The sequence below is a fragment of the Pristiophorus japonicus genome, chromosome 10 (genome assembly GCF_044704955.1).
Source record: "Pristiophorus japonicus isolate sPriJap1 chromosome 10, sPriJap1.hap1, whole genome shotgun sequence".
Lineage (NCBI taxonomy): Eukaryota > Metazoa > Chordata > Chondrichthyes > Pristiophoridae > Pristiophorus > Pristiophorus japonicus.
This window is the reverse complement of record NC_091986.1, coordinates 100,648,692-100,671,784: the sequence shown is the minus strand read 5'-3', so window position 1 is coordinate 100,671,784 and position 23,093 is coordinate 100,648,692. Positions and strand designations below refer to the sequence as shown.

General features: G+C 42.9%; 1 protein-coding gene across 4 annotated transcripts in view; it reads right to left on the bottom strand.

Moving 5' to 3' along the window:
• Positions 1-461: 461 nt before the first annotated feature.
• Positions 462-23,093, bottom strand: part of mtmr2 (myotubularin related protein 2) — a 168,486-nt gene continuing 145,854 nt past the window's right edge. For all 4 annotated transcript variants that reach the window (XM_070891948.1, XM_070891949.1, XM_070891950.1 and 1 more), the window contains 3 exons: positions 22,365-22,478; positions 15,325-15,501; positions 462-1,222 (listed from right to left, as the gene is read on the bottom strand). In XM_070891948.1, the coding sequence (XP_070748049.1) occupies positions 1,061-1,222; positions 15,325-15,501; positions 22,365-22,478 (453 nt within the window). In that variant the 3' untranslated portion in view covers positions 462-1,060. The remainder of the gene's footprint in view (positions 1,223-15,324; positions 15,502-22,364; positions 22,479-23,093) is intronic.

Sequence of the window (23,093 nt, the reverse complement as noted above, 5' to 3'; positions counted from 1 at the left end):
TTCTAACTTCAAAACGTATATATGAAAATACTAAAATTTAACAAGAAAGCTTAGGTATTTTTTCAAGCTTGCTTTAAAAATGCTTCTGTTCAAGTAGCCAAATTAAACAGAGGATTCAAGGAGACTGGCGGTTAACAGAAATAAATCAAGGTGGCGCTAGTTGGATATCTCTAACACTGCAATCATGGCAAGTGGTTTACTCTGTGGAAAACCAATCTGCACAATTTATTCTATTATACAATATATATTGTTCATTAGAAAAATACTTTACTTTGTCTTTCATTATTTTAGCTGGATCAACTCCACCAGTGCAGAACTGAGGTTGCAGTGCAATATCAATGGCATTACTTTGTGAGGATACCAAAATGGCAATTTGATTTGGATAAATATAAATTTAATAAGAATGGCTATATTAAAAAAACATTCCAGTGAAGTAAAGAAGTCTACACAGCACACATTGGTTAAATGACCATCTTCAACCCCAATCAATGTTGAATGTTTAATAGTCATTCTTTTCCTCTAATAGTTTTTCATTTATATTTTTATCAAATATATGCATCAATAATGTTTTACTCAGCAAGTACTTTGAGTGATATCCTCCTGGTTAATGGTAGGGAAGGTTGGGGGCCGGGGGGGGGGGTGGAGTGGAGAACCTAGTATATGATAGTTGGCTGTTAGAAGCTGTAGTATCAAATTAAATAAAGCTAACCAGTCTAAAACGTACAAGCACACTGGTTATTTCCTGAAGGTTTAGTGTTAATCTTAGAATTAAGGTTAAGTATGGTAGTTAAAACTTGTCAGTGCAATAAATAAGGTTCGCTTCCAAATGCAAAAACTAATTCATAGTCTATTCACTTAGAACACTTGAATTATTTGCCTACAAATAGCAAATAAGTGCTACAATTGTTCATATAAAATAAGTTGTAAATACAATTTACAGTAACCTGTTTGTATATGCTTGGCTGTGTACATGAATGAACTTTTCTTCAAGCATTAAAAACCGTTGCAAAAATAGTCTTTTCAACAGCTATTTTGTCCTTTAAAAGAACTAATTCAACTTTCAAACGACAGTCTGTACGGGTGTAACTGAACGCGAAGGCGAGCCAGCTTTCTCTGATGAGGAAGCTGACCTGTTAGAAACTTCTCGCTGTAATTCTTCCACCTTTTTCTGAAGCTCCGCTCGTTTTGCTAAAAGTTCCTTGTAACGCTGATGAATAGGCTCCTGTATTCAGAAAAGAATGATTAAAATGAGTATAGCATGCTTTTGTTGTCACCATTTGACAATATTCATATGCTGATCAATAACTAGAAATGGCCTTTTTTATCCTTCTGAATTTAGAGTGTGATATATTGTTTATATTACAGACAGATTTAGAACTGCTTTTTATTTAGGTATTCCCTTTCTGCAATCATAGAATCTTCTGCTGTAAACCATTCAGTTCATCGTTTGTGTGCTGGCTCTTTGAAAGAGCTATCCAATTAGCCCACTCCCCCGCTCTTTCCCAATAGCCCTGCAAATTATTCCTTTTCAGTAATATATCCAATTCCCTTTGGAAATTTACTATTTAATCTGCCTTCACCACTCTTTCAGGCAGTGCATTCAGGGTATACTCTCTTACACTATATATGCATGCATGTGAAAATTGTTGAAATATTTTGGGCTACATCAAATTCTAATCGTCAAAGTTTAAAAAATGTAATTATTATACTGCCATCCTCCCAGTAGGGACTTCTCATAGTTATTATATTAAATTCAAGGAGCAAATCTTTGATCAAAGTGATATGTCCTTACTATACAGTATAAATGCACACGAGGCCCATACTTAAGAGAAGTTGTGACCAGTTATCTTTATTGCCAAGACCTCAAGTGATGAAGGTGGGTGGAGCTTCCCTTTTTATACCTAAAAGTCCAGGTTAGGAGTGTCTCCCACAAGTTTACCCCCTTGTGGTCAATGTTCTCAAGGTGTACAACTTAGGTCAGCTTATACATGGGTTACAATGATAGTTGAATACATGACATCACCTCCCCCCCCAAAGTCTTATTGGGATCACAGGTTAAGTCTCTCTGGTAGTTTACGCTCCCTTGTAGAGCGCCCGATTTGGGGCTCCGGTTGTTGGGCGCTGGCCTGAGTGTCTGCTGTTTGCGGTGCCTCACGCCTGTCTGGACTGCCCACAGTGACTGGGCTCTCCTCCACTTGGTTCCGGTGTTCGGTCACCTGTGGTGGAGTAAACTCTATGTCGTGTTCTTCCTCTGCTTCTTCTATGGGGTTGCTGAACCTCCTTTTAGTTTGATCCACGTGTTTGTGGCGGATTTGTCCATTGGTAAATTTAACTACCAAAACCCTATTCCCCTCTTTGGCAATCACAGTGCCTGCAAGACATTTGGGCCCTGCAGCTTAATTAAGGACAAAAACAGAGTCATTGACATCAATACATCGCGCCCTCGCATTCCTGTCATGGTAGTCACATTGTGACTGACGCCTGCTCTCAACAATTTCTTTCATAGTAGGGTGTATAAGGGATAACCTGGTTTTGAGCGTCCTTTTCATTAGCAGCTCTGCGGGAGGAACCCCTGTGAGCGAATGTGGTCGGGGCCTATTAGCCAACAGGAGGCGTGATAAATGGCTTTGTAGGGAACCCACTTGGATTTTGAGCATCCCCTGTTTGATTATCTGCACTGCTCATTCTGCCTGGCTGTTTGAGGCTGGCTTGAACGATGCCATTCTGACATGATTGATTCCATTGCCTGCCATGAAGTCCTGGAATTCAGTGCTCGTGAAGCACGGGCCATTGTCGCTAACCAAGACATCCGGTAGACCATGGGCGGCGAACATCGCCCGTAGACTTTCTACTGCGGCAGAGGATGTGCTTGAATTTAAAATGGCACACTCAATCCATTTGGAGTAGGCGTCTACTACAACCAAAAACATTTTCCCATGAAAGGACCTGCGTAGTCCACATGGATGCGTGACCATGGCTTGGCAGGCCAGGACCAGGTGCTAAGGGGAGCTTCCCTGGGTGCGTTGCCCAGCTGAGCACATATGTTGCACCTGCGAACACAAAGTTCCAGGTCTGCATCTATCCCTGACCACCAAATGTGTGACCTGGCAATTGCCTTCATCATGACAATGCCCGGGTGCTTATTATGAAGTTCTCTGATAAACACCTCTCTGCCCCTCTGGGGCATGACTACTCAGTTTCCCCACAGTAGGCAATCGGCCTGAATTGAGAATTCATCCTTGCACCTATGAAACGGTTTAAATTCTTCAGGGCTTGCCCCGTACGTGGCTGCCCAGACCCCATTCAGGACACATTTCTTAACCAAAGACAGTAGCGGGTCTTTATTTGTCCAGACTTTAATCTGATGGGCTGTCACAGGTGAGCCTTCGCTTTCGAAAGCTTCAACAGCCATGACCATCTCAGCATCATGCTAAGTTGCCCCATCAGTGGTGGCTAGTGGGAGCCTGCTGAGTGCATCGGCATAGTTTTCAGTGCCCGGTCTGTGCCGAATTGTGCAGTCATAGGCGGCTAATGTAAGTACCCACCTCTGTATGCGGGCCGATGCATTCGCATCTATGGCCTAGTTGTCAGCCAAAAGGGACGTTAGGAGTTTGTGATCTGTCTCCAGCTCAAATTTCCTGCCAAACAGGTACTGGTGCATTTTTTTTTTTTTTTACTGCGTTTCCTTTTCTACCATCCTGTAGCCCCTTTCTGCCTGGGACAGACTTCTGGAGGCGTAAGCTACCGGCTGTAACTGACCATTGGCATTCACATGCTGCAACACACACCCGACCCCATAGGACGACACATCGCACGTTAGAACAAGTTTCTTACATGGGTCATATAACGGTAACAGTTTGTTGGAGCATAACAAGTTGCGTGCTCTATCAAAAGCCCTTTCCTGGCTAACCCCCAGACCCAATCGTGACCTTTAACAGCGTGCCCAATTTGGGAAGAAAGTTACCAAAATAGATCAGGAGCCCCAGGAACGAACGCAGCTCTGTCGTGTTACGGGGTCTGGGTGCTCTCTGAATTGCTTCCGTTTTGGACGCAGTGGGTCTGATCCCGTCTGCTGCTACCCTCATCCCCAGGAATTCTACCTCTGGAGCTAAGAAGACGCACTTCGCCTTTTTCAGTCGCAGCCCTACCCGGTCCAGTCTGCGTAGCACCTCCTCCAGGTTGTGGAGGTGTTCTTCAGTATCGCGACCCGTGATGAGGATGTCGTCTTGAAAAACCACCGTCCTTGGAATCGACTTGGAGGCTTTCCATATTTCATTGAAAGATCGCAGTGGCCGAACGAATCCCAAACGGATTCAAACAACCCCTCGTGTGTCGTGATGGTGGTCAGCTTCTTCGACTCACTCGCCAGCTCCTGGGTCATGTAAACTGAGGTCAGGTCCAATTTTGAAAAAAGTTTGCCACCAGATAGCATCGCTCTCGGTCGCGGGTACTGGTCTTGGAGTGACACCCGATTGATGGTGGCCTTATAATTGCCACATATCCTGACCGACCCCATCCGCCTTGATCGGGCTCGCCTAGTCATTGAATTCGACTGACGAGATGATGCCTTCCCTCAGCAGGTGGTTCAATTCACATTCTATCTTTTCCCACATCACGTACGGCACCGCTCTGGCCTTGTGGTGTACTGGCCTGGCGTCCTAGTTAACGTGAATCACTACCTTGGCCCCCATGAAAGTGCCGATGCCAGGTTGAAATGAGTCAAATTTGTCCAGGACCTGTGAGCATGATACTCGCTCCACAGAAGAAATTGCATTGACAGCGCCCCATTTCCAGTTCATGACAGCAAGCCAACTCCTCCCCAGTAGTGCGGGACGATCCCTCGGGACAATCCAGAGTGGCAACCTGTTCTCTGAATCTTTGTGGGTCACGACTACCGTGGCGCTGCCTAGCACCGGAATGATCTCCTTTGTATCTGTCCGTAGCTGTGCGTCAATCGGCAATAATTTTGGCCTCCTGGCCTTGGACACCCACAACCTTTTGAACTGTTTGATACTCATCAGGGACTGGCTGGCCCCTGTGTCTAGCTCCATTGATACTGGGATGCCATTGAGGAGCACTCTCATCATTATCGGTGGCGTCCTGGTATATGAACTGTATATGTGCTCCACATGAACTCGCTGAACTTCAGCTTCCAGCGATTTCCCCCAGAATTCATTTGGCCTCGTAGGGCTTACATCGGGCCCGTCCTCCTCGTACATCAACCTGGCTGCAGGCTTCCTGCACATACGTGCCAAGTGACTGCTGATGTTGCAGTTTCTGCAGGTATATTGCTGATACCTGCAAGCTCTGGCTGGGTGTTTGCCTCCACACCTCCAGCATGAGCTGGAGGCCCCATTGTTGGAAACAAAAGATCCATTACCAGTCGATCGTCTCTGACTGTCTCTGTAACTGTCCTTAAGCGCACCATTAACAGGTGTTGATGGCCCCATTACTGGCCGCATTGTCTATTGCGATGGCATGAATCGCCGTTCAGCTAGCCATTGTCTCTGTTGAATTCCCCCTTTGGATTCGACTACATGTCCGATTGCCCTTGTCTGCCTAGAGAACTTTGTGCCGTTTGCCGCATTTGAGCCAAGATTTTTGTCATACATCATTCTGGTCTCTTCCTCCCGAGATAAATGTGTGGGTTATCAGAGCCGCCGCTTCCAAGGTCAAGTCTTTGGTCTCAATCAGTTTCCTGAAAACCCCAGCGTGTCCGATGCCCTCAATAAAAAAAGTCTTGCAGCATCTCCGCTTTGCATGCATCTGTGAACTTACATAGGGTCGCCAGTCTCCAGAGATCTGCCACGAAGTCAGGAACGCTTTGCCCTTCTCGCCGCCGGTGCGTCGCCATGTGCATGCTGCTCGCCGGTTTAAGGTGTTCCCCGATCAACTTACTAAGCTCTTCCAACTTCTTTTCCGCCGGCTTCTCTGGCGCTAGAAGGTCCTTCATCAGGGAGTACGTTCTGGATCCACAAACCGGCAGGAGATGAGCCCTGCATTTGTCGGCCGAATCCTGTCCCAACCATTCCTTCGTGACAAAACTTTGCTGTAGTCTCTCAATAAAGTCGTCCCAATCATCACCAACTCAGTACCTCTCTTCTGTGCTGCTAGTGGCCATGATCGTGTGGTTTAAATCCTAGTTTCTCGTCACCAATGATATGTCCTTACTATACAGTATAAATGCACACGAGGCCCATACTTGAGAGAAGGTCACTCTGTGACCAGTTACCTTTATTACCAAGACCTCAAGTGATGAAGGTGGGTGGAGCTTCCCCTTTTATACCTGAAAGTCCAGGGTAAGAGTGTCTCCCACAAGTTCACCTCCTTGTGGTCAATGTTCTCAAGGTGTACAACTTAGGTCACTTTATACATGGGTTACAATGATAGTTGAATACATGACACAAACCATATCGGCTTCACATAAATTTAGCTTGTTAATTTAACCAGGTCTGACAAACTTAATTCTTTTGTACAGTATTATTTCCAGATTTCATCCCAAATTATTAATATATTAAGTTTCACTGGATTATGAAAATATTTGGTTACAACATCCTGCCTTTGGACAACAAACCAAAAACTGGCTATTAGGGTTACAGTAGTGACGTGGCGACCTAGTGTTTAATATACTGATGTGATGAGTATCATGTATTATTCCATCATGTGTAAGTCAGTATAATCTTTTAAAGATGTCAGTAGTTATGTTAGTAATAAGCCAGAGACTGCAAGGCGTGATGGGAAGCAAGATCATATGCAAGCTAAAAAATGTTAAAACCACAGTCTTCGGCAGTTTAGACAAACATGTTTCTAAAACCCTGAAACAAGGGACAATTGCGTAGAGATAAGGGGAAGGAAAGGGGAAGGAAAGGCAATCATAAAGGCCTCGAGGCCGAGACAATCGAGATAAAAGGAGACATCTGTTTAAGCTTACGTGATCAGTAGTTAATGGTCAAGCAACTGTCACTTTTATATGGGCTTGTCTTTGTCAACTGTGGAGTTTCACTTCCTCCTGATCATGTATAACTGAGTTGGCACGACTACTGGAATTTTGAGAGTCTTTGGTACGTTGAAAGGCTCTCCCCTGCATGCTTGTATTAAAGATTTCTCGTATCAGTGCACCCATGACTCCAATTGATTTCTTTCCACAACGACTTGGTGTAGTCGGCTCGTAATACCGAAAACAGGGCACTGTTCCAGGACCAACAGACGAAATACATTAATTTATACCACCCAGTAGTTAGGTCTGTGGGCACGGAGTGGTCCCTTGGACTATTGGGGATCTTGAACTAAACCGAATCGGGGTGACTGTCATGAGAGAAAGAGGAGGCAACGTTGCATAAGCTTTGTATCGCCATGGGCCGGGGGTGGTTTGATTTAACGGTTCGACACTGGGGTCTTAGGACCTCGCGAGTAACCTAGTTAATTTATGCTGACGGTTTGTCGGAACTGGGGGAGAGAGCATCTCCCCAGGGATAGGAGATCCCCGCGATTTAAAAGTTTACAGTTTGTATGAAAATGTGTGTGTGTGTGGAAGTTTTCCTGACGGTTTGGGGCGTTAAATCATTTTTCATTTGTCTGAAAGCCTTTCTTTTAAAGGAAAAACTGTACCTGCTTGTTTGTTTTAACTCCGCCTACCTTTTCGGACAGAGCTGAAAGCTATATTAACCCTTTTGTCATGGATATGGGAAGTTTTACGAAAGTGTGGATAAATTGAATTTTAAAATGTACATTGTGTACCTAGAATTGAATTACATTTTAAGTTATAAATGCGGGTGTGGATTTATTTTGATGATGAGTTATGGAGCTATGAAATGTACAAAGGATGGTTTGTTTTACAAAAGATAAAAATCAGCCTTGAAGTTACAGTTGAGATATTTGAAACCTTTTCAGGGCTCTTAACTTGAAGTGCAGATTTAAACCAAGTTTACAAACACCAGAAATATCCAGATAGCAATGGGGATAACTCGCCTGCTCTTCTTCAAAATATTTTAACGGTGACTGCTCAGCATAGATTTAAACTTTTATCAGCAATTGTTGCTGAAGAGATAATTTGAAAGTTTTAATTGGATTACAGTTCAAAAAAATTGCAATTGTCTTATATAGTTTAAATTTAAAATGTGTGGTCTCGTTTTAAATCAATTCGAATCATAACAAAGCACTGTATTTTCAATTTGGTTATTGCCAGCCCGAGATGCCTACTTACTTGTCAAAAAAAACAATTATTGATTACATTGGGTTGAGATACTAAATTTAGTCTATGAATAAGATAAAGAAAAACTAATGTTTCTCCAATTATATTTAGTATTTTTACAGTCAATTGGAAAGGCATCCAAAGAAAGGAGAATATGGAAAGTGATGCAACTTACTGTTATTTTATCTGCTCTGTATTGTGTTTTGTTAACATATTTGCTATAAAATGGTCCAAATTTGATAGGTTAATTAACCTCAATAATTCCAATGAAACCCCGACATTCACTGTGGTCACAGTGAAATTCTGGTTATTGCAAAATGTGGATGTCCTTAGTTCCAGACATGAGACTTTCCACATTGGAAAAAAAAAATAAAGGCACCTTATGTTGATAATGATTTTTGCTAAAAAAAAATATTAAAAGATTTTAAAGATATCGGGAGAGGTTTTTTTTTAAAAAAAGGGGGAAAAAAATTACGTGAAATGACGTAATGATGTCAGACAATGTTTTGCTCCGCCATCTTATAAACCTAGAAAGTAGTTAACCCTTTCCGCTGACGTGTTTTAAAAAAAATTCAGTAAGGAATCACTTTTGAATTGTTGAATAAAATTTTAAAAGATATTGGGCATGATTATGATTGAAACACTCTAGATAGGAAAATCTAACTGAAATGTCAGGGGATAATTGCTGTGTATCAAGAGGAAAGTTGTGGGGTAAAATATAGCCCACTTGAAGGGGAATGTGAAGCAATGTTTGTCGATGGTTCTAGGAGATTTATATGTGGTACACCCCACACTGGGTGGGCAGTCATAAGGAAGGATGGTCGGGTGGTTCGACAAGGGTTATTGGAAGGGGGGAATTCCGCACAGGTAGCAGAACTGCTAGCCCTCATTGAAGCGTTACGGGCTTGCCAAGGGAAACGTAAATATTTGCACCGATAGCCGGTATGTGTTTGGCGTCATCCATGATTATTTGGCCTCATGGGCCCGAAGAGAGTTCATAACATCCTCAGGGGGTCACATCAAACATGAACTACTAGTAAAGGCATTGGTGAGGCTGCAGGGCTCCCACTGGAGGCAGCAGTGGTTAAGGTAAAAGCGCATCAGAAGGGGGATGATTGGATACAGAAAGGAAATGAATGGGCTGATATGGCAGCTAATGAGGCCACCGAAGATATGTCCCCCACACTGGCCCCAGTGGCAGCTTGTGCCATCGGACCAGAGGAGATAAATATGGTACAGCTATACAAAGATATGCCAGAAGAAGAGAGAGGTATGGAGGAGGCACGGAGCAAAGGAAGATGCGGCGGGAGTGTGGAAGTTGGATGGGACAGAACAGCTAAGTAGCCCCCGAATACATCAGCCAGAATTTACTGGGAATCTATCACGGGTATTATACATCAGGGAAAGCATGGGATGCTGCACTCATTAAGGAGGTACTGGTGGTGGCTGGGAATGGTCAGGGATGTGGAAAATCACTGCCAAAGGTGCCTGATATGTGCACAGTATAACTCCAGGAAGGGAATAAAGGTCCATATGAGAAATCAGCCAAAGCCAAAGAGACGTGGGAGAATCTACAAATTGATTTCACCAGTCCCCTTCCAAAGAGCAGTGGAAAAACCTACTGTCTGGTAATAATGGACCATTTCACCCGTTGGGTAGAGGCCTTCCCAACACGAAATTGTACCGCCGATACCGCTGCAAGAATCTTAGCAGAGGAAGTGATACTTCGGTGGGGGATCCCCCTACAAATAGATTCAGATCAGGGGACCCATTTTACGGGTAGAGTCATGAAAATGGCATGCCAGTTATTGGGAGTGAAACAGAGGTTCCACATACCTTACCATCCTCAATGTTCTGGAATAGTGGAATGTATGAATAGGACCCTGAAAACAGCTATAGCAAAAGCAATTGCAAGCACGGGGGTAAAAGCTGGGTAGATGTCCTCCCAACTGTATTAATGAGATTGCGGGCAACCCCCAATTGGGCGATGGGCTGACCCCGGACGAATTAATGACTGGGAGGGTTATGAGACGACCGGAAGGGGTGATAGTTGGGGATAACGAGCCTGGGCCAGAGGGTTAGTATTACGCGGTACAAAACAGAACTGTGCAAACAACTTCAAGGGATGAAAGCGGAAGTAAAGCAGCAACAGCAAGAGGGAGCAGACCGAGATAGGCACAGGCCCAAACCCATGCCATCAGGGCTTCCGAGGGCAGGAGACAGGGAGTGCCATCCAAACCGGGACTGGCGACTCAATGGTCTGGACCCTACATGGTTCTCATGACTAGCGATAGATGCGTATGTTTGGATACACCAGGGGAAGTAGATGGAAACATTGGTCACAGGTTAAGCCATATAATTCACATTCTGTTTCTACCAACAGGAGGGCTAGCAGCTGGTCTCTTAACTATTTTGTTTCAGATAAACCGACAGCTCAATGGCGGCTGGGTGGACGGCAATAGTAGTGATAACCCTCCTGACAACTACAACAGCATAGGAGGTGCCCACCATGCACACTGATAAGAGTACTTGTTTGAATCCAGGAAAGTACGTGCAACTACCACAGGGAGGGAAAGGAGAATGGGTAAAGAAACCCAATCTATGAATTACGGATCGAGTCACCATGCGTACACACACTACCAGGGTATGGGAAGTCGGGCCCAAGTGCGTCACGCAGTTATGTGAAGGATACCGGGACCCTAGCTGCGGTGTTGAACACGAACGATCCGCACCAGGACAATCGATCCGACTCACGAGGCCTCTCTGCCCTTATGAAAGGGGGAATCTCACCGTTAAGCCAAGTGGTTGGTCTTTCGGTTGGTCTTCCAAAAAAAAGTGTTCGAACCCCAGTTCTGGATTCGCTGGAATGGGTCCTGAGCGGGATGGTGCAAACACACACATCTGCAGAGTAGTAAGGATACCAATGGGGATATAACACTTATAGGCATATATGACGATGCAACTGGGAAAATGGTACTACAACTGCAAAATGACCATCTGAGTTGTAAACATCATGGAAGGATGGAGGGGAACAATCGTCCATGATGTGAGCATCACAGCAGGATGGACTAAAATACCCCCATTTATTTGGGAACCAGGATTTGAGGAACAATATTGTCAGGAATTTTGTAGCGATGTGATTAAAGGGTTAGGATGTACTGATATAAGATGTCTTGATCTAACGATATGTGGGTACCAGAAGCCGACAGTGTCCCACTACTGTACCACGCCCGGAGGATGACATCATTATGAGAGGGAATCCAAAAACGTTGTTACACGGCGTCACGCTGGAAGTAATGTACAATCTCAGTAGCTTGGTACCAACGTTAGAAGCCAAGTGTAGTGACCATCCGCAATCAGTCACCTGGGCAAATGTAAGTTGCATCAGCTGCTCAGGGATTATAAAAGGCGCATAAGCCTCTGAGGTATAGGCCCTCAAAGGAAGGAACAGGCGTAGTGTATTGGGAGATGTTGGGGGACTGTTTAGAAGTGCTAATTCAGTTCTAAATTCACACCAGATCTCGAGTATAAATGATTACGCCACATGGGTGGCAAAAGGGAGTGCTAGGGGTATATGGTTTGCAGCCCAGGGAACGGAGTATGCGTTCACCACGGTAGAAGTACAGGGGGTCGGATTACAGAAGGGAATAGAGGAAGTAGGGAAAGCCATAGCAGACACGACCGACTCACAGTCTAAAGGGCGAGCACATGACATGCTGGCTCGAGACTTAATCGAGGGTGTAAAATCGGGAGGATGTTGAAGACATTAGATTTGGGACAGTACTTTGGCATGTGTATGGGGAAGTCCGGAGTTTAGACCTGGCTAATGTGGGGGAAATTAAACAGGAACTGTTGGTGACCCAACCCACAAATGGGGGGCCAGCAGACACGTTTTAAGTTCCTAATGATGATACCACAGGCACACAAGAGTGGGCCGTATCCAGGGGAATATAAATTTGAATCTCTGGGAGCGGTCAGAGACAAGTTGGTTTGCCGAGTAGGGACACCCTCCTCATGTTGCACCGAATCATAGCACTACATAGTATGTATCTGCAATACCTTGAAACCTATAGATAGCAACTCTGCAGTGGTGGTGACAATCGAGCCTCTAGAGGGTGCCTCCAAGGCAGTACAAGCATCCCCGACCCAGTGGTGTCTACTGTCTTGACAAAAGGAACTACTTCTACGGAGGAATGTGCGAATTATACCTTCTGTCTCCAAATCTCAGACTCCTTCACCTTGGGAGACTTCCATCTGGCCCATGGTGGGATGATGAGCTGGATGTGGATGACACACCAGGGAAGGTTGCTTGGGCCGTGGTAGAGAAGGCCCTGACTACAACAATGAGATATAGCCGTCAAAGTCGGCAGATCATCGCTAGGGGACGGGTTCAGGTAGAGTTGACCAAAGGAACGACCAAGGCACTGGAGGACTCAGCCACCAATAGGTCGAGATCAGGCCGTATGCAGTAAAACTGGTGGGAGATAGGGAGCATGGCGGCCACCATCGCTTCCATACTTGTCCTGACCATCATTCTGTGTATCTGTTGTTACCAAAGAATGATGGTGTTGATGTGAAACAAAGGGTATGCCCCAATGTCCATAGTTACAGAATCACTCCCAGAGAAGTACCGATGAATCAGTATGTTAAAAAGATCTAGCATATATATAGTTCCAAGCCTAGCCAATGTCACCAGGACATCGGTGATGCTGTAAGAGGATCTTTAAATTTATGAATTCGACACCCGCGGAAGTTCAGTAGGATCCCTGGACAATCTCATGGGGAGGGAATTCGGGGCTAGGTGTGTCCTACCTGGATCAGACGAGGTCTCATCAGGGGGCCAACAGGAGGGGCTGATGTGGCGACCTAGTATTGTTTAATGTACTGATGTGATGAATATCATGTATTATACCATCACGTGTAAGTCATTATGATCTTTTAAAGATGTCAGTAGCTATGTTAGTAATAAGCCATTGGAACTGCAAAGCGTGATGGGAAGGTAAGCCATATGTAAGCTAAAAAATGTTAAAACCAGTCTTCAGCAGTTTAGACATAAACATGTTTCTAAAATCTTAAAACAAGGGACAATTGGGTAGAGATAAGGGGAAGGAAAGGCAACCATAAAGGCCTCAAGGCCGAGACAGTCGAGATAACAGGAGACAGCTTACGTGATCAGTAGTTAATGGTCAAGCAACTGTCACCCTTATATGGACTTGTCTTTGTCAACTGTGGAGTTTCACTTCCTCCTGATCTGAGTCGGCACGACTACTGGAATTTTGAGTCTTTAATACACTGAAAGGCTCTCCCCTGCATGCTTGTATTAGAGATTTCTCTTTTCACAATGCACCCCTGACTCCGAGTGGTTTCTTTCCACAACAGGTAGCATAGTGGTTATGTTACTGGACTGGACTAATGATACAGAGAGATGAGTTAAAATCTCACCACGGCAGCTGGGGAATTTAAATTCAGTTCATTAAATACATCTGGAATAAAAAGCTAGTATCAGTAATGGTGAATATGAAATACCGGATTGTTGTAAAAACCCATCTGGTTCACTAATGTCCTTTAGGGAAGGAAATTGGCCATCCTTACCCTGTCTGGCCTATATGTGACTCCAGAACCACAGCAATGTGGTTGACTCTTAACTGCTCTCCGGCCTAGCAATCCACTCAGTTGTACAAAGTGGCAGACTGTAGTGGTTCAAGGTGGCGACTCAAGAGCAATTGGGGATGGGCAATAAATGCTGGCCTTGAACAAATTTTTAAAACTAGTAGGTTTGAGCACAAGTAATTTTTTTCCCCAGTATGTACAAATTTCAATGACAACATGCATTAAGTAGTGCCTTTAATGAAGAAAAACGTCTCAAGTTGCTTCGCAGGACAAATTTGGTTGCCGAATCACAGAATGAGATATTAGGAGGGGGCTAAAAGCTTGGGTTTAAAGGAGGGTCTTAAAGGGGGAGAGGGAGATGTAGAGATGGAGATGTTGAAGGATGGAATTCCAAAGCAAAGAAATGGAGAAATAAGTGAAATAATTTAATGAACTTGCACCAGTGGCACAGAACCTCATCAGGAATTCACTGTGGAGGTCAGCAGGCCCCACCTGATTTTCCAGCTGTAATGGGTGAACTCATAAAATTTGCCCTTAAAAGTACAAATAGACAGAATTGCCTGAGCCTCGAGGCTGCAGGGTAAGCGCCCTGGTGTACTGTATAGTGTTGGCTGAAAGCATGGCTGCTAATGTTGGGATAAGGTGAGTGGGGGATGCACCGAAGGCCAACGTCAGAGGATTGCGGCTTTCTCCGAAGCTTGTAGGCTGGAGGAAATTACAGAGATAGGGAAGGGAAAAGTCACGAAGGGATATAAACCTGTGGATCAGAATTTTCAATTTGAAGTGTTGGGGAACCAGGAGTCAATGTAGGTCAATGAGCACAGGGGTGATGGGTGAAAGGAACTTGGTGTGGGAAAGGATATGAGCAGCAGAGTTTTGGATGAGCTGAAGTTTACGGAGGGTGGAGGATGGGAAGCCAGACAGCAGAGTATTGGAATAGTCGAATCATGAGGTGACAAAGGCATGAATGAGGGTTACAGCAGCAGACGGGCTGAGGCAGATTAGATGCCAAGGTTGTGAACAGTCTGGTTGATCTTAAGGCGATGGCTGGGGGATGGAATCAGTTGAGAGGGTATGGAGTTTGTGGCATGAACTGAAAACAATGGCTTCAGTAAGTTAAAGAAATTAAAACAAATATTCTGCAATTGTTTTAAACATTTTTGGCATTTTTTAAAAATTGTCTGAATTTTTAAATATTTCTAATATCCATCATTTGGCTTTAAATGAGTAAGATGCAAAGCACATTAATTTTTAATGTGAAAAATCAAATTAAAGTGAAGTAAATAATTGGGATACTGAGTTTTTGAAACTCTTTTCAACATAAATCCCTTTTCAGTTTTCAAACCGGATACATTTTCTTTCACGCATCATCCACAAGAAATTTCTACATTCCAGATGGCAAATGGTTCAAAATAACTTACCTGAATCATCTGGACAAGAAAAATTGTATTATTTTTGACTCTGGTGTTATCAATCAGCTTCAATATTCACACTGGTTAAACAAAAAAAGGCAAAGTGGTTACCTGTGGTCTCATCCTTGGGTTCCAACGGATGTAATATCCAATCCAGAGCTCGAGGTGACGCATGCTTGCCACAGGATACAGCACATGATTATAGTAATTCACATAGAGAGGGTTGATAAACTCCTCCAGCTGGCTGTTAATGTAAGCCCATAATGAAACAGTACTTTTTTGCAATCCCTGTAAAATAAATTCAGGTTAAAAGCCGATTTTGCAGGAAATAGATTTCCTATTGTATATTTTCCTAGAAAATTAATTTACACCATTTACCCTTTATTTCTCAGTAAAACCACTGCTATATCAAATGAGAACATAAAACTATTGCCTACATTAGTCCTCAACATAAATGTGTGTGCTAATTGAATGCTATGTTGCCTACAAAACAACAGTGACTACATTTCAAAAGTATTTTGTTGGCTGTGAAACATTTTGGGATGTCCTGAATACATGAAAGGCATGATATAAATATAAGTCTTTCTTTAAAATAGTCTGTTCAATATCCAAGTATTTACTTGCAATTTTCTTCTCAACCAGCTATACTTCATATCCACACCTGACATTCACACACATGCACTTTCCAGCAGAAATCAATGGATGGTGATCGGGAGCAGAGATTTATAAACAGTGGCATACTGTACAACAGGAAAGTAATGATGAATCTGTACAAAATGTTAGTTATGCCATGGTTCGAATACTGCAAGCAGTTTTGGGCACCCCGTTATTGATAATCAAAGAGATATTGCGGGGGGGGGGTGGGGAGGAATTTAAAAAATCATTATCACTAGAGATAAAGTACTAGGCAAACTAATGGGTCTAAGGTTGGACAAGTCCCCAGGACCTGATGGTATGCAGAGATAGTGGATGCATTGGTTGTATTTCTACCAAAATTCCCTGAACTCTGGAGAGGTCCCAGTGGACTGGAAAACCGCAAGTGTAACACCTCTATTTAAGAAATGAGGCAGACAGAAAGCAAGAAATTATAGACCAGTTAGCCTAACAACTGTCATTGGGAAAATACTGGAGTCCATCATTAAGGAAGTAGTAGCAGGACATTTAGAAAATCATAATGCAGTCAAGCAGAGTCAGCATGGTTTTATGAAAGGGAAATCATGTTTGACAAATTTGCTGGAGTTCTTTGATGATATAACAAGCTGGGTGGATAAAGGAAAACCAGTAGATGTCGTGTATTTGGATTTCCAGAAAGAATTTGATAAAGTGCCACATAAAAGGTTACTTCACAAGATAAGGGCTCACATGGTTGGGGGTAATATATTAGCATGGATAGAGGATTGCTAACAGAAAACAGAGAGTCGGGATAAATGGGTCATTTTCATGTGGGCAAACTGTAACTATTGGGGTGCCACAGGGATCGGTACTGGGGCATCAACTACTTACAATTTATACTAATGACTTGGATGAAGGAACCAGGTGTAACGTAGCCAAATTTGCTGATGATACAAAGATAGGTGAGAATGCAAGTTGTATGACGCAAAGAATCTACAAAGGGATATAGATAGGCTCAGTGAGTGGGCAAAAATTTGGCAGATGGACTATAATGTGGGAAAATGTAAGGTTATCCACTTTGGTAGGAAAAATAAAAAAGCAAATTATTTAAATGGGGAGATATTACAAAATGCTGTAGTACAGAGGGATCTGGGGGTTCTTGTGCATGAAACGCAAAAGGTTAGCATGCAGGTACAGCAAGTAATCAGGAAGGCAAATGGAATGTTGGCCTTTATTCCAGGGGGGATGGAGTATAAAAGTAGGAAAGTCGTGCTCCAACTGTAAATGGTGTTGGTAAGACCACACCTGAAGTACTGCATACAGTTTTGGTCTCCTTATTTAAGAAGGGATATACTTGCATTGAGGCAGTTCAGAGAAGGTTCCCGAGGTTGATTCCTGAGATGAAGGGGTTGTCATCTGAAGAATGGTTGAGCAAGTTGGGCCTATACTCCTTGGAGTTTAGAAGAATGAGAGGCGATTTTATTGAAACATATAAGATTCTGAGGGGGGTGGACAGGGTAGATGCAGATTCTCATGGGGGAATCTTGAACTAGGGGGCATGGTTTCAGAATAAGGGGTTGCCCATTTAAAACAAATGAGGAGGAATTTCTTTTCTCAGAGGGTCGTGAATCCTTGGAATTCTCTAACCCAGAGAGCTGTGGAGGCTGATTCTTTGAATATATTTAAGGTGGAGATAGAGATATTTTTGAATGATATGGGAGTCAAGGGTTATGGGGAGTAGGCAGGAGAGTGGCGTTGAGGCCATGATCTTATTGAATGGCAGAGCAGGCTCGAGGAGCCAAATGGCCGACTCCTGCTCCTTTTTCTTATGTTCTTATTATAGAAAGCACATTAAAGCCATAGAGCGTAAGCAGCATAGATTCACCAGGACAATGCCAGGGATCAGAAACCACAGTTACAAGCAGCGTTTTGAGATACTGGGACTAAAGGCTAGATATGCCGAGGATTTCTGGAGCATGGACTGTTTTGTCGCAGCAAGTGGTTGAGGCAAGAACTGGATTATAAGAACATAAGAAATAGGAGCAGGAGTAGGTCATTTAGCCTCCTCGAGTCTGCTCCACCATTTAATAAGATCACGGTTGATCTGATCATGGACTCAGTTCCACTTCCCTGCCCGCTCCCCATAACCCTTTATTCCCTTATCGCTCAAAATCTGTCTATCTCTGCCTTAAATATATTCAATGACCCAGCCTCCACAGCTCTCTGGTGCAGAGAATTCCACCGATTTACAACCCTCAGAGAAGAAATTCCTCCATCTCAGTTTTAAATGGGCGGCCCCTTATTCTGAGACTATGCCCCCTAGTTTTAGTTTCCACATGAATGGAAATATCCTCTCTGTATCCACCTTGTCGATCCCCTTCATTATCTTATATGTTTTGATAACATCACCTCTCATTCTTCTGAACTCCAATGAGTATAGGCCCAACCTCCTCAACCTATCTTCGTAAGTCAACCCCCTCAATTCCAGAATCAACTTGATGAAACCTTCTCTGAACAGCCTCCAATGTAATATATCCTTCCTTATATACGGAGACCAAACTGTACGCAATACTCTAGGTGGCCTCACCAATACCCTGTACAGTTGTAGCAGGGCTTCTCTGCTTTTATACTCTATCCCTCTTGCAATAAAGGCCAGCATTCCATTTGCCTTCCTGATTACTTGCTGTACCTGCATACTAACTTTTTGTGTTTCATGCACATGGACCCCCAGGTCCCTCTGTACTGCAGCACTTTGCAATTTTTCTCCATTTAAATTATAATTTGCTTTTCTATTTTTTCTGCCAAGGTGGATAACCTCATATTTTCCCACATTATACTCTATCTGCCAAATTTTTGCCCACTCACTTAGCCTGTCTATATCTCTTGTGGCCTCCTCACAATTTGCTCTCCTACCCATCTTTGTATCATCAGAAAACTTGACTACATTACACTCGGTCCCTTCATCCAAGTCATTAATATAGATTGTAAATAGTTGAGGTCCCAGCACCGATCCCTGCGGCACCCCACTAGTTACTGTTTGCCAACTGGAAAATTACCCATTTATCCCGACTCTCTGTTTTCTGTTAGTTAGCCAATCCTCTATCTATACTAATATATTGCTCCCAACCCAGTGATCTTTTATCTTGTGCAGTAATCTTTTATGCTCCTTATCGAATGCCTTCTGGAAATCCAAATACACCACATCCACTGGTTCCCTTATCCACCCTGCTCGTTACATCCTCAAAGAACTCCAACAAATTTGTCAAACATGATTTCCCTTTCATAAAACCATGTTGACTCTGCTTGACTGAATCATGCTTTTCCAAATGTCCTGCTACTGCTTCCTTAATAATGGACTCCAGCATTTTCCCAACGACAGATGTTAGGCTAACTGGTCTATAGTTTCCTGCTTTCTGTCTGCCTCCTTTTTTAAATAGGAGCGTTACATTTGCGGTTTTCCAATCCGCTGGAACCGCCCCAGAATCCAGGGAATTTTGGTAGATTACAACCAATGCATCCACTATCTCTGCAGCCACTTCTTTTAAGACTCTAGGATGCAAGCTATCAGGTCCAGGGGACTTGTCCAGCTTTAGTCCCATTATTTTACCGAGTACTACTTCTTTAGTGATAGTAATTGAATTAAGTTCCTCACTCCCTATAGCCCCTTGATTATCCACGATTGGGAATTTTTGTGTCGTCTACCATGAAGACCGACACAAAATATTTGTTCAAAGTCTCTGCCATTTCCCTGTTCCGCATTAGTAATTCCCCAGTCTCATCCTCTAAGGGACCAACATTTATTTTAGCCACTCTTCCTTTTTATGTACCTGTAGAAACTATTATCTGTTTTTATATTTTGTGCAGTTTGCTTGCATAAGCTATCTTCCCTCTATTATTTTTTTAGTCGTTCTTTGCTGGCTTTTAGAAGTTTCCCAATCCTCTGGCCTTCCACTAGTCTTGGCCACTTTGTATGCCCTTGTTTTCAATTTGATACCATCCCTTATTTCCTTAGTTAGCCACGGATGGTTATTCCTTCTTATTGGAATATATTTTTGTTGAGATATGAAATAGCTCCTTAAATGTCTGCCACTGCTCATCAACCGTCCCATACATTAATCTATTTTCCCAGTCTACTTTAGCCAACTCTGCCTTCATACCTTTGTGGACTCCTTTGTTTAAGCCTAGGACACTGGTATGAGATCCAACTTTCTCATCCTCCAGCTGAATTTGAAATTCATCCATGCCATAGTCACTCATTCCTCGAGGATACTTTACTAGGAGATCATTTATTAATCCTGTCTCATTACACAGTACCAGATCTAAGATCCCTGGTTGGTTCCGCAATGTACTGTTCAAGGAAACTATCCCTGATAAACTCCATGAACTCTTCCTCAAGGCGACCCTGGCCAATTTGCTTTGTCTAATCAATATGAAGGTTAAAATTGCCCATGATTATTGCCGTTCCTTTTTTCTTAAACAAGCGTTCATTATTTCTTGATTTATACTCCGTCCAACAGTGTAACTACTGTTAAGGGGCCTATAGACTATGCTCACCAGTGACTTTTTCCCCTTATTATTCCTTATCTCCACCCAAACTGATTCAACATCTTGATCTTCTGAGCCAATATCGTTTCTCACTAACGCGCTGATCTCATCCTTTATTAACAGAGCTACCCCACCTCCTTTTCCGTTCTGTCTGTCCTTCCGAACTGTCAAATACCCAATGAATATTTAGTTTTAGATCGCTCTTGCAAAGAGCCAGTGCAGACATGATGGGCCAACTGGCTACTTTCTGTGCTGTAAACCTCTATGGTACTATTAACGCTGGCTGATTTACAAACTAAGATCAACAGGAATCAAAGATAACATATGGTGCATTATTAATTGGCTAAAGGAAAGGAAGCATGGGTAGTTTAAGGAAGCTAATGAGATGGGTACCCCAATGTCCCTGCTGGAATCCCTCCTGTTCTTTGTATACATAAATATGTTTTTTAAAAATTCGTTCATGGGATGTGGACTTCGCTGGAAAGGTCAGCATTTATTACCCATGCCCTTGTCCTTCTAGGTGGTAGAGGTCGCAGGTTTGGGATGTGCTGCTGAAGAAGCCTTGGCAAGTTGCTGCAGTGCATCTTGCAGATAGTACACACTGCAAGCCAGGGTTGCGCCGGTGGTGAAGGGAGTGAATGTTTAAGGTGGTGGATGGGGTGCCGATCAAGTGGGCTGCTTTGTCCTGGATGATGTCGAGTTTATAATAATAGAATATTTTTTTTAGCATCCTTTTAAAGCTTAAAAAAAAATCCAAACTGAAAGTACAGATGTTTCTCCCGGAAGGCTCTAGTAATGAGGGCTTGTTTTTTCACCTTTCCGGAGATTATAAATGAATGAGACACCTTCTGTTTTCCTGATTGGAGCACCAGGCCCACGTGATCCCAGGCACACTTCCGCACACGCTGTGCCCTCGGATTTGTGGGCCATTACGCTGCCCTCCAGTTCGCAAAGGAGGGTCCCCATCGTATTCTTTTTGTATGCGAGTGCCATACGCCGTGGACCACAAAATCCAGGCCAATGTGTTTATAAACTCAGTGCTCTCTGCATGTCCTACAGCCTTCTATTCAGGTGCATTTGGAGTAAAATTAATTTATTGATACGGCCATCAATTCAGATGGAATGGAAGGAAGGTTGTTTGTTTTATTATGATTTATCTGCAACTCTCGCACCGGGATTGAATGCGTGAGTGGGTGCAAAGTGCTGGACTTTAGTCAGAGAAAAGCTACTTGCAGTTTACAAGATGTTGGTTGGCTGGCTACCCTTAGTATAAAGTAATTGGGAACCCCTTGTATGGATTTCATCACGGATCCTAACACTTTTGATCTGTTTCTGCTTGTACATTACAGAGATGGTGTACATGCATCGCATTGTGGCTCCATTCACTACAATGGAGCATGATATTTTAGGTTGGCTAGAGAGCAAATCAAAAGACCTTCCACGCTGAAAAAATGATTGAGTCAGAGCTGCTCCATACTCTTCCTAGAAAGGGTTTTACAGGATTGGATGTGTCTGGATTATCCTTCAGTCTAGTCCAAAATGCCTGTTCCTATTTAAGTGAATGAAGCATCCAGACATGCGTGGACAACCTCACCACTTAACCTACAATACAAGAGTGGTTGACAATGGAAGGAGATCACCACACCAGAGTACAGCAAATTATTTAATGGGTCTTAGCATGGTTTAATTATTGTAAATAGAAAAGCTATTTTGGAGTATTGTATTATATACCATAGTGGAGTGTCTGGTCTGTGGTGAATGTCATATAGAAAGAGTACCAATCAGTTGTAAATTGATGAATTGTACATCTGCACAGTAGTTATTGAAGAAATATCAAAACCCAACACAATTTTATACATAGAACATGCAATTTTGTTTTATATTATGTATGCTTCAATGATTCAGATTATCATACTATTACAATGATCAACAAATTACACCACAACAAATAAGCCAAAATTAACATGGAATTTGATTACAGTGGTCAGACTCACCTCTGTGACTCGTTGCTGCTCACTGTTAAAAAGGAATGTTCCAAACAAACAGCTATACAGATGGTCAAGAATGGTTACAAGGAAGAACTCATTAAATTCAAAGGCTGTTGGGAACTGAGGAAATAAAAGTTATCAGAAATTCAATTTAAATGGGCTAATGTAAAAAATAATGCAAAAACTGAACCAAAAGCTGAACATGTAGATTGGATACAGACCTAAATTGAATGACAACAAAACAAGTCTATGTCATATTGTTATTTTACTATCCACTTCAATTTGTTTCAGAACAAACAAAATAAATTTCAGGTTCAGATATCTAATAATCATCTGTAGGGTTCCATGTCACGTTTTAGGATTTAAGTTTCCTTCCATTTAGTTGCTTGTCTTTTTTTAAACGTGGGACACTTCATGGATTACAGCAAGTATAACCGCAAACCTCAAAAGGAGAGGGAACGACTAAGGGAGAATAGTGTGTGTATTAGTAACTCCCTGCATCTTTCACTATAATATTTTATCTTTTGAGTTTTTGTCTATTTTTACTTGGTTAAACACGACACCATTCATGTCTCAAGCTGCTCTTACCATATAGATTATGGGTACTACATGTGCCTTGCACAGCAGTTCCATCAATTTTCATAGCAACTAGCTTGGCTAGTCAAACTGAGGAATGGGGTAGAATTACTACCTGCTGAGGCATGTGGGACCACTTCTGTATTCTGAACCACAGGA